At 40.2% G+C, this 11,200-nt stretch overlaps 1 protein-coding gene across 1 annotated transcript in view; it reads right to left on the bottom strand.

Moving 5' to 3' along the window:
• Window positions 1-174: 174 nt before the first annotated feature.
• The window catches only part of itga3b (integrin, alpha 3b), a 29,660-nt gene continuing 18,634 nt past the window's right edge, over window positions 175-11,200 (bottom strand). Inside the window, exons 5-26 of the mRNA XM_034119471.1 lie at window positions 11,038-11,142; window positions 10,729-10,933; window positions 9,162-9,355; window positions 8,623-8,711; window positions 8,388-8,524; window positions 8,149-8,235; window positions 7,998-8,065; window positions 7,634-7,776; window positions 7,383-7,529; window positions 7,191-7,288; window positions 6,361-6,529; window positions 5,508-5,588; window positions 5,333-5,412; window positions 5,081-5,158; window positions 4,839-4,941; window positions 4,361-4,537; window positions 3,255-3,386; window positions 2,782-2,895; window positions 2,575-2,673; window positions 2,374-2,499; window positions 2,013-2,169; window positions 175-1,658 (exon numbers count right to left, since the gene is read on the bottom strand). Of these exons, the coding sequence (XP_033975362.1) occupies window positions 2,059-2,169; window positions 2,374-2,499; window positions 2,575-2,673; window positions 2,782-2,895; window positions 3,255-3,386; window positions 4,361-4,537; window positions 4,839-4,941; window positions 5,081-5,158; window positions 5,333-5,412; window positions 5,508-5,588; window positions 6,361-6,529; window positions 7,191-7,288; window positions 7,383-7,529; window positions 7,634-7,776; window positions 7,998-8,065; window positions 8,149-8,235; window positions 8,388-8,524; window positions 8,623-8,711; window positions 9,162-9,355; window positions 10,729-10,933; window positions 11,038-11,142 (2,543 nt within the window). The 3' untranslated portion in view covers window positions 175-1,658; window positions 2,013-2,058. The remainder of the gene's footprint in view (window positions 1,659-2,012; window positions 2,170-2,373; window positions 2,500-2,574; window positions 2,674-2,781; window positions 2,896-3,254; window positions 3,387-4,360; window positions 4,538-4,838; window positions 4,942-5,080; window positions 5,159-5,332; window positions 5,413-5,507; window positions 5,589-6,360; window positions 6,530-7,190; window positions 7,289-7,382; window positions 7,530-7,633; window positions 7,777-7,997; window positions 8,066-8,148; window positions 8,236-8,387; window positions 8,525-8,622; window positions 8,712-9,161; window positions 9,356-10,728; window positions 10,934-11,037; window positions 11,143-11,200) is intronic.

Raw genomic sequence — 11,200 nt, 5'->3', positions numbered from 1 at the left:
TCAACATACTATATTTTTGACGTTTCGATGTCATTGAAGTCATTGATTTTGTTTCTTTATCTTTTGTGGAATTTTCTGCATTTTTACAATAGAGACATTTAATATTTCTTTTGCGTTGTTCTTTGTTTAAACAAGATCTAATGGAAAACACAATGATGGTAGCAATCCAACTGCAAAGGTTGTTAAAAACAATTTAATTACATTGAAACTGCACAGTAAAAAAAAAACACCACGACAGAGAGCAGAGTTCGTGCATCCCTTTCAGCGGTCTGTCTTTACTCTCAGAGTGAATGCAGCCTCTGTAACGGCCGCAGCCTGTGACTCTCAGGTAACGCAACACTCGGTCCCACCAGAGACTGTTCACTATGTTTTCCGGGTCCCGTCCGTTTTCAGTGCTGCAGGTTGACCTCAATGGGGGCCACAGTGGCTTGGAAACAATCCAAGTGTCAACTTACTGTCTCGTACAAAAATACAAAGCGTAGGGACATTAAACAACAAAGGCCAATGACATGAGCATTCATTCAAATAGTCAATTCACTGTCACCTGTCACTATGTACAATTTAAAATGAAGCTTTCCACGCTTACAGTCTCCAGACATGTTATTGAATCCAGTGTCATGACTCCCTGTTTGTGATATTTTTTAAAGATAGGTTCTTTACTGTAATAACACAAGACAGTGTAATAAATAATAATCAAGTGTGCTCCAATCATCTCATCAACACATGTTGGCTAACTCTACATACAGACATGAAGCTATTGCTTTTCCACTTGTTGCAGGAATGCTTGGATGAATCTTGACGTGGAATTTAATTAAAACACGGGCTGTAAAATGTATAATTCACAAAGGAGTACCAATTGTTTCTCCGTACCTCTCAGTATTTATCAGGGAAATACTATTTCTACGTGGCATAAGGACACTTATTGGAGATCATTTCCACATGACTGTAAATACACTGACGAGGACATTCACATAAACACACTCGTAGCAGAAGGGTCAATATATTCTAAGTGCAGTTCTCCTTTAATGACTGATGTAGGTTTAAAACCCTCACATAGCCTACAACTGCTGACCACAAAGTGATGCCTGTGGACAGAGCAGGACAAATATCCACAATCACAGAGAACATCAGTAGACTCTCTGATGGTGATGTTGGAAATAAACATGATGAATGATAAGCCACTTTGCTTGGACGACTCAGAAAGAAGAACATGCAAACACCGTAATCAATTTACAATTTACTCTTGAATGCAACACCCATTCCAGCGCTGCATTCATAACAAATACTTAACAAATTACAATCTCTGAAACAAACTGTCCAGTATATTGCGTTGAGAAAGTTGATGAAATCTACCAAAGGTAAAAAAATTAAAATGGAATGCACCATCCACGATTGGTCCATGAATGTGGCTTGAACGGGTTAAATGTTCTTTGATTGGCCCGTGTCAAACCTGTATAACTGTGAGAGTTTCAGGGCCCAAAGTAAAGGCCTCAGTAGTAGTAATGCTGCATCTCTGTCCAGTTGGTGATCCAATACTTTTTCTGCGGCTCCTCAAACTGAAATCCCAGATTGAACTGATACCGTTCTGCCTTGCGAATTCTCACCGCTTGGTGCTTTGGCATTATCCGGTAGTAGATGGCTCGCTTGAAGAATCCAAGCTGAAGGGAAAAAGAGAGAAGAAAAGAGGGAAGGTGACATTTAAAAGCATATCAAAAGCAGAAGAGCTTGGAAAATGTTAGGTGGAGAAGGATTCATCGGAGGAAAAGCAAGTTAAGCAACAGATAAACCCACGCTTAGAAAGAACGAGAAGACAGATGAAGTATGGAAGACAAACGTGTTTTAAAGTGAACGGCAGCGCATTAATAGCCTGAAAGGGAAGTAGAAGCGATGTTAGGTACATACAAAAAGCAGACAAAAGGTTAATGAGAAAGTTAAGTGGTAAGAGAGTTGAATCACAACCCAAGCTTAATTAATAGTATCCAGAGAAAATCCATTTGTAGGGTTGTCGTTACCCAAAAGCCCCACTGGTGTGTGCTGTTGGGGGACCCATGGGGGGCCTCAGTAGTCCTCGGTCAGCTTCTCTGTCTCAGAGGGCTGGATCTTCATCTCAGCCTTCTGGGCTTTGGCCTCATACATCTCCCTCCTGCTGGCCCTCTGGAAGAAGCCACACTGAGGGTGGAGGAGGAAGAGGAGGAGGAAGAAGATGGTGCATGGGGGGGGTAAATTAAAGGTTAGACTAAAGGCACGATATGGAGGCTTTAAATCAGATGAATGGGTCAACAGCTATCAAAAAGGGGAAAAACATGTTGAGATTTAGGGCGTGTACATCATGTTAAACAGTGTAATCCCTTCAGTAATGATCGGTAGTCTCACCTTCCATAGTATAAGGATGATTATTCCCAGTAGTAGAATTCCTGCTACAGCCGCAGAGATGATGATCCACAGCGGGAGCTCATAGGGCACCTCCACCCCCTCCAGAGGCTCGATTTCTACTGTGAACTACAAGAAAGGTGGAACGATTTAAGTAAAATCATCATCATCAGAATCAGCATCATCTTCATTAACGTTACGCACCATGGTGGGCTGTCTGTCCATCCTGATGGTTGGTTTATCTGTAATGAGCTTCAGAGTGGCTTGACCTCTGACTGTAATTCTCAGAGCGTTAGAAAAGTCCTGTGTGAGAAACACAACAAACACTCAGTGTGTAAATATAACGAAAAAGAAAGTCTTTCACAATTTTATTAAATTATGAATAATGTGTGTACTAGCTGCAGTGCTAACCTCTAGCATCGTGCTGTTCCACAACCGGGACTGGACATAAATCTTGGCTGAGTTGGTCATGTTGCGCAGCGGACAGGAAAACGTCACGCAGCGTGCCGTCCCCTTCGAGCATTCCTGCAACAAACAATGACATCTTTTATTTAACTACATACTATACCAAAACTAACATTACTTATAAGAATAATTGATGACATACAGTACTATACTTTTTCAACATTTTACAATCACTTTTTTAGGATTTCTTTTGACATACTGTACTATAAACAAAAACATTACGGCACACTATACTATCACTTGTTTATGCTACACTATGATATGTTTTATGGCACACTATTGCAACTACATATACAGCTACAGTACACTGTATGTACACGATCTTAATAAGGACTTAAAAAATGTGTCTATGATGCATAGGAGCCCTTTATTATGTTGAATGGCACATATACTCCATATAAGACAGACCCATTTCTTACCAACAGGAAGGTCTCTTTGCGAGGAGAGAGTATTGTGATGGCTGCCTGAGGCTCAATAATATATGGCCTTGCCGCATTAACATCATCCACCACGATCTGTCGTTTAATACGCTTTTGTCTGCTTCCTGTCAACTGGAGGACGACAGAGGGAGAAGGAAACATTAAAGAAGGAAGCAGATGAGACAGAGACATGACATCAGAGTACTTGTGGTGGTAATTACTGGTTTTGATAAAGACATTACCAAAGTCTTCTCAGAATAGCACTGTCATTTCTACTGTCTATATCCAGGCAGAACGCGTTATGACTTTCTATTTGTAGCTCTGTGAGGGCTGTAGCCGAAGTGGCGACACAGACGTTGTTTTCTTTTTTAAACAAAATGTATTTCTGAACATCCGTGGTTTGGTTTTGAGTCCATTCTCACACCCCTATTTTACCACTGACATTTATTCAGAGGGCAAGCTGCTTTACTTCACACTGAACTCAGGAGCATTTAGAGCTCATGTAACAAGCCTGTTCTTAGCACAATAGGAAGACAGTTAAAGTACACTTAGACTTACTCAATATCAGCCATCTCATAACAATTCTAACTATTACAATAACCAAAGATATCTGAGCAGTAATATCAACAAAAGTATACTTGAGTAACTCTCAACAGCGTTAGCAGCATTTTTACCTTGTTCCCTTTAGCTAATGAGTTTAGCATGCTAACTTGCTCAATTTTATTTTAGAAAGGACAATGCAGACATACTAAATATCAAAAGGCTATGCCAGTAATCTAAGCTGGCATTAGCATTTAGCTAAAAGTGCTGATAGCATGGATTTATACAGTTTAGTTTTTGGTTCTTGCGCACTTGTTACTAAAGCTAATAATTTGCTATTTATATGTACTATTGACGAAATAGAAAAGGTCAAATGAGAAAATCATGACATGTATCGAAGGTTTAATATGAACCAAGGTTGTTTTCATGTGGTTCATTGCTAGTTGAATAACGGTTTACATTCTGCATCTGCAGAGTCCATATTTTTGGTCATAAACCAATCATATGGTTCTTGGGGAAAAGGAGCATATTGTGGCTTTTAAAAATGAAAAAGACAGGATCCTTACAGTTAGATTTAGCAGGTTGACCACTTCTCCAACAGGGTTACATTCCTCCTCCGATTCCCCTTTTACCACAATCTTGGTCAGGTACAGGAGCCACTTGCCGTTGGCTACCTCAAAGGGCCATTCAAACTCCACAGCCAGGGTCCCCATGTCTCCCAGAGGCTGTCCATTCATGTTCACCTGGTGGCAGCAACAACAAAAAAAGACACTTCAGAAGAAATCAAACAAATGGCGTGAAATAACAGTCAGAGCTTTACAGTGACTTTGCAACCCCTGAATAGTATCCACCCCTGGTCATGCTTACACCCCAAACCACGGCTTACGTAACACAATGGCCCACACAATATTACACTTCTGAAGGATGAACATTTTGGCTTCAAAGACAGGGTGGAGATGAGGGAAATGTGGGAAGCAGTCATATTATAGATGCAATATAACGTCCTGGAGGTCTAACATGGTCTCAGTGGTGGAGGTGACTCACATTGAAGGTGAACTCCACCAGACTGCCAACGTCACTCATGTTGGCCATGGCTGACTCGCCCATCACCGTCCCACTGAATTGTGTTTGCACCAGTGGGTTTGCTCTGGACGATGGAGAGGTACAAATAATTAAACACAAGAAAAAAATGATGTGGAAAAAAATGTAATGGGACAATTACTACTTCAGGGTGCATGGCATTTCTGTGCTCTTTACTGTATGTCATGTTAAGTAATGGGACTCACATGGAAAAGGAGGGCACGATGGTGTGTTCGATCAGCAGGGCCACAGGCACAGGGGTCAGGTCATTCTGTTCACTAAGACTATAAAAACAAACCGTATTACAACATTGTGTGCAAGTGCAATATTTGTAGTGTCCCTATGTTAAAGCCTCTAGCGCCAAAAGCGCAAAACTTTGAATTTGGCACTAAATAAAAAAGATAATACTAAAATATGGATTAAGCAAATATAATCGTGCATCATTCTTGAAAACTTACGTGGACAGAAGCAGCTCGGACATAATCTCTTGTGTGAACAAATTGAAGCCTGAGGTCTCAAAGATGATGACAAGTGTCACCTGATAATGGAAGAAACACAACGAGAGGCTTCAAACTCTGCTTAGCACGGGAAACGAATCAACACTGATAAGATCAAATCATTTTCAAAACATACATTTTCATTGCCTTTAAGTGGATTCCCCAGCTCACACATCACTGTCACTGTCTCGACCAAACTGCATTCCACATCGTGATCCTGAATAAACATATTGAGAAAGTGAACAAAAGAGTAGCATAAGATAGGGGAACATAGGCCTGTAACATTGTAATGTACCACATGGCATGTTTAAACAACCCAGTCTCACGGCATTTCGTGTTATTAGTCACGAAATTAATTTAATCTATTGATTCGTGTTCACCAACACGATTTTCATATTTTTTTCGTGTCACACAGAACGATTTTAAATGCAATGTATTTCTATTGGTAGTATGTTTCGTGCCTGCAACACGTCTTTTTGTCCGGTCGGGTCTTGGAAGACCAGAAGCTGTGTGGTTCAGAAAAACATGTTCTTACTCAATATCTTACCCTAAGCCTAACCCTATCCCTTTTATTTTAAATTGTATAATGTCTGAGTTTTTTTGCCGTCAGTGAGGAAAAGAAATGGCTCAGAGCCTCAGAATACTGACATCTGTATTTTATGTCATCTTTTTTTCCTTCTAATTTGTTATTATTTGGTGCAGGCACGAAACATACTACCAATATAAATACATTGCTTCTAAAATCGTTCTGTGTCAGAATACTTAAATCTGTATTTTTTTAAATGTCTTTTTCCTTCTAATTTGTTATTATTTACATTGCTTTTAAAATCGTTCTGTGTGACACGAAAAAAATGGCGAAATCGTGTTGGTGAACACGAATCAATAGATTAATTTCGTGACTATAACACGAAATGCCGTGAGACTGTGTTGGTTTAAATGACTTATAAATTGGCATTTCTCAGTCGTCTGCTGCCCTCCAATAGACGTACCTCCGACCTGACGCCGACGTAACTTAGTGCGCCAGGGATGGAGATGTTGAGCATGGCTTGGTGGGCGTCTTCACCCAGCTTCACCTTAGTATGAATGTTGGTCACATTCACCATCAGCAATATCGTCCTCATATTGCTGTTGAACTGAAGTTTCTGGAATTTGCCATCCCTGGACACAGAAATACATAAACAACATGAATGATGTCTTCACTTGTTTTTTAACAATGATTTTTGGCTAATAAATACATATACATTCCTATGTATAACCACATTCTGCTTGTGACTGTTAGCAAGTAGCAGTGACAGCTAATCCACAGTGTTATGCTAAAGATCTGAGAGAAACATTTGTGATTGTTTCACATCAAAGACTGTGTATAAAGAGGAATAAAGACACTACATGTAAACATTAATAGAACCGTTTTGGGATCTAAACGTATTCTGTCATGCAGAGAGTTAGATGGGAAGCTCAATACGAGTCTAAATGCTAAATATGAAGCTAGTTCCACGGGATGGGAGTGTAGCTTAGCATAAAGACTGTAAACAAAGGTAAAAGGAAGCTATTCTGTCTTTGTCCAAACGTAATTGTATGGATAAATTAACTATGTATAACATGTTAAATCCTTCTGTTCTGCCTTGAAATTAAGCTAAGCTAATCGCCTGCTAATGCTAACTTTAGGCCTACCCTAAATCATAACAACGGTCTCAATCTTCTAATGTAAGTCAGTCGTGGCAAGAAAGTAAATAAACACATATCCCCAAATGTCCCATAAAAAAAAAAAGTGACATTTGTCAAGAAAAACAAGGCTTCATCACTGGGAATTGAATTGTACCTGGGGAAAAGTATTCTATCTTTGTCCCCAAACTGGGCCGTCAGCTGCAGGTTACTGCTGCACTTGTTGTCAGAGCCACACTCGTTCTGGAAATGAATCTGCAGGAAAAACAACAAACAATATTATATCATGCCATACCAATACTATAGTTATTTACAATTAGACCTATGTCAATTGTTGGCTTCTCTGTACCTCAGTTCTTTGAGTGAGTTTCTGCTCCTGGCTGATTATTGGGTATGAGTCCAGGTTCTGCAGGGCACGTCTGGTTTTAGGTTTTTGTTCTTGTAGGGCCAAGCTGAGGGAGAAGATCACCGGCTCCAGTTTGTCCCTCACAGGTGACTGTAGAATCATCCAAGCATTTATATTGGTCAAGATATGTGCATGGGTAACAGCTAACCCTAACCCCCATAGCAGTAAATAACATATGATAATTGAGGCTTTACCACTACGATCAGTTTCAGAGTCAGACACTTCTTTTTGGAAGATGGCAGACTGAGGGTGCCGGTGTATGTGTCATCATTATTGTCGGCAAAGCGAACACGAGGGCTTCTCCTCTCTATATCAGCGTCCACTGTGTACTTCACCGCTTTACAAAGAAACACACACAGTACATTATACAGTTATTACAGCAGTTTAGGAAAAGCCTTAAGCAAGCTCGATTCTCCAGAGTTGGTTACTATTTATATTACACATAGTTGTTGTTTTTTAGGTTAGAACAAGAGAATCTCAAAGTGTCTCAAAATGTCTAAGCACGTCACTGATTTATCATTGTACCAAAAATCAGTAATTTCAGTAAAGACTGCTTACTGGTATCTTTCTTGAAGTCTTTGTTTCCATTGCTTAGAGTGAAAGACAAACACAGTGTCGCTGTGATGCTGTAAAATAAAAAAGCACAAATTAATACATTGAAATCAAATAATCCCGTTTCAGTATTATACGTTCTGAGAAAAAATCCTACCATTGTGTACTTCCAAGACACTGTTTTGGGTCCACAAGAAATGGCTCCACCGTGAAATTCTTGGTTAGGTGGATGACTGGTCGAGCCCTGAATACAAATATGATATTGAGAATCAAACAGTGCCCAAGTTACAGTAACAGAAAGAGAAATATAATATCTTTGCTCTGCCAAAGTGTCTTTTCATGCAGGTTTAAGGCTTTTTTTCAAGTTTTCACTCAACAATAATAACTTATTTCTACCTGAGCAGGGCCACTTTGTCGTCCAGAGAGCCAACTAAAATATCTGGATAGCTGTTTCCATCCATGTCGATACCTCCGTTGATGGAGTAGCCAAAGGTTTTAAATCCTCCAGTCCCCACTGACTTACCCTCAATGACCTACAGAGGGCGACAATGACACACGTGAGGTCAACACAATGAATCTGGGCCTTTTTTGTAATGCCTGAAGTGCATCCATGACAAAATCTGACATTTACCTGACTGGGCTCCTCTGAGATTCCCTTTTTACTTCCCATCCAAATGTAGACCTTTCCTGTTTCGTGGAATGGAGCTCCCACTGCAAAGTCTGCACACAGAAACAAAGAAGAGATGACATATTGGGAAAAAAACATGCAAAAGCAGTCTGCTCAAATACATTGGGCCTCTAGGTGGAAGCATTGCACTACTTCAAATGTGTTATTCATTGAAGTAGTCAAAAGTACAACACGACGCATTACCACTTTTCCCTGCTGAGAGAATATCAAAGCAACAGTGCAAAATAATTCGTACATGAGAAACTGACTGCTTCCTTTTTACTGTACTTTTCAAGGAGAACTGTGAATGCACAACCAACAACAAAATAATAAAAACACATCATAAAAACGGAATTTAACTTCAATCATTCTGTAGTTTTTTGTTATCAATGAATCTGGGTGCAAGTACTTAGCCATGTTTTCAACTTTTGAATTAGGTATTCGCTTTAATTTACACATCAATCCTGTCAGTGTAAAAACAAATGTTGCGTTCAGGGTCATACCTTGGAATCCGTCTTGGTTGATGTCGCCAATGGCAGCCACTGCAAAGCCGAAAGCAGAGGTCGCCGGACCCTTCAGCACCATGCTGGCTTTCTTTTGGAACAATCCATTCTCATTCATGAAGATATACACTGCTCCTCCCTGATCCTTCATGCGGTCAAAGTAAAACGGTGCGCCCACAATCAGATCATTCCAGCTGTAAAAAGCAAAGAAAATGTCAAAAGAATATATACTTTAAAGGTCACCTATTATGCAAAATCCACTTCTTCACGTCTCTTCTACATCAACATGTGTCCCCTCTGTGTAAAGAGATTCTGAAAGTATCAGGAAAAAAGATTCTCTCACTTTTTGTCCTGATCCATTTATATAAAAACCTGTCTGAAAATGAGCTGATCAGATTTTGGCCACTTTATGATGTCATAACGATTTTTTGGCTTGTGTAACCATTAGCCAAGGTAACCCCCCCCCCCTTATCACCTGAATCTCCTCCTAGAGCACCTTTTTAACCAAATATCTCTCAGAGGGGCGTGGGGAGTGGCTCCTTATTTTCATCCAAAGTAACAGACAGAGAATCAGCACTTTTGAAACAGGGCTGAAACAGAGGGGATTATGGGATGCTACAATGCATGATCTGTTGGGTATTTCAAGCCAAACCCTTCAAAGACATGTTTGACATGAGACCTATAATATATTGATGAAAAACAGTATAATAGGGGACCTTTAAAATGCAAATGCATAGAAAGAAGAACTATATTCCTTGGATCTCGAATATTTGTTGAAATCTCGCTATGCATTGAGGGGGACACATGATTTCACCATGATGTCATTACGAACACCTTATCTCCGCGGCTGAGGGGACAGGTTTTATTCTCTCATCTCAGCTCATACATACATCAGTGTCATGCCTTCTCTGCATCACAAGGGACTGGGAGATCATAGCTACAGAGCACCGGAGCGTGAGGCAGCTCAAAAGCACAAGATAGAGTTACAGACGATCCATTCACACGTGCAAACATAACACTTTTCTTATTCTAAGTCTGTGAATTGAAGGGATAGTGGTGGTCTAATAGTGAGATGGGCTGAAGATCGGAAGGTTGTGAGTTCAAATCCCGCCAGGAACACTACCGCTAGTGTGCCCTTGAGTAAGGCACTTAGCCCTTAGTTACTCCAGGGAGAATGTCCCTGTAATTGGTAATTGTAAGTCGCTTTGGATAAAAGCGTCAGCTAAATGAAATGTAATGTAATGAATTAAGATCATTAGCAGCTCATGATTAAAATATGGTGTTAGGTTGAAAGGTTTCTAAACTAAAAGGCCTCCAATTAGCTCCCTGTAGTGATTGTGTCTTAAATGTTTTTGTTGCAAAAAGGAGCTGCTGTGATGCAAGAAAACTTGATACTAGATCTAGTCTTTATGGTTTTGATTTTAATTTTAAAATGTTCTAAAACCAAGGACCTCATGAGTAGAAAAACATGTATTTGGATCCCAGCCTTGACTGAACTCCATACAAGAAAGAAGAATCTAAAGAAAGTGTAGATTTGAAATGTTCAGTGCGGTGTGCAGAGACGCACTTGTCATTGTTGAGGTCGGTGACAGCTATGCTGCTCCCAAAGTACGAGCCCACTTGTTCTCCGAGGATGATGAGGTCCTTCAGGATGTCGCTGTCTCTCATTACCCCGAACATCACAGAGCCCTTGGACTCGTCCCTGGGAGACCCTGTCACCACCGTGTATTCGTCCTGGCTCAGCAGCTTCTTCTCCTCAAGAACGGAGTAACCTGCGGAAACAAGCATTGGAGATCAAACCGTCATCTGACTATGGGAGGGGTTAAAGGCCCTTAAAAGCATGGAGAGAACGTTTAGAGAATAGAGAGCTATTTACCTATATAACTGTGTCGTCTTTTCATGTTACCAAAGTTTTTGGTATTGGTGTCCCAGAAATTGTCTGGATCAGGAATCCACCACGTTGTCGTTACATGAACATTCCCTTTATAACAAAGCAGAATGAGAAAACAATGTTATGGGCTGCACAGACAGAGAATAAT

The sequence above is a fragment of the Trematomus bernacchii genome, unplaced genomic scaffold (assembly GCF_902827165.1).
Source record: "Trematomus bernacchii unplaced genomic scaffold, fTreBer1.1, whole genome shotgun sequence".
Taxonomy (NCBI): Eukaryota; Metazoa; Chordata; class Actinopteri; order Perciformes; family Nototheniidae; genus Trematomus; species Trematomus bernacchii.
This window is presented reverse-complemented; position numbering and strand designations above follow the sequence as displayed.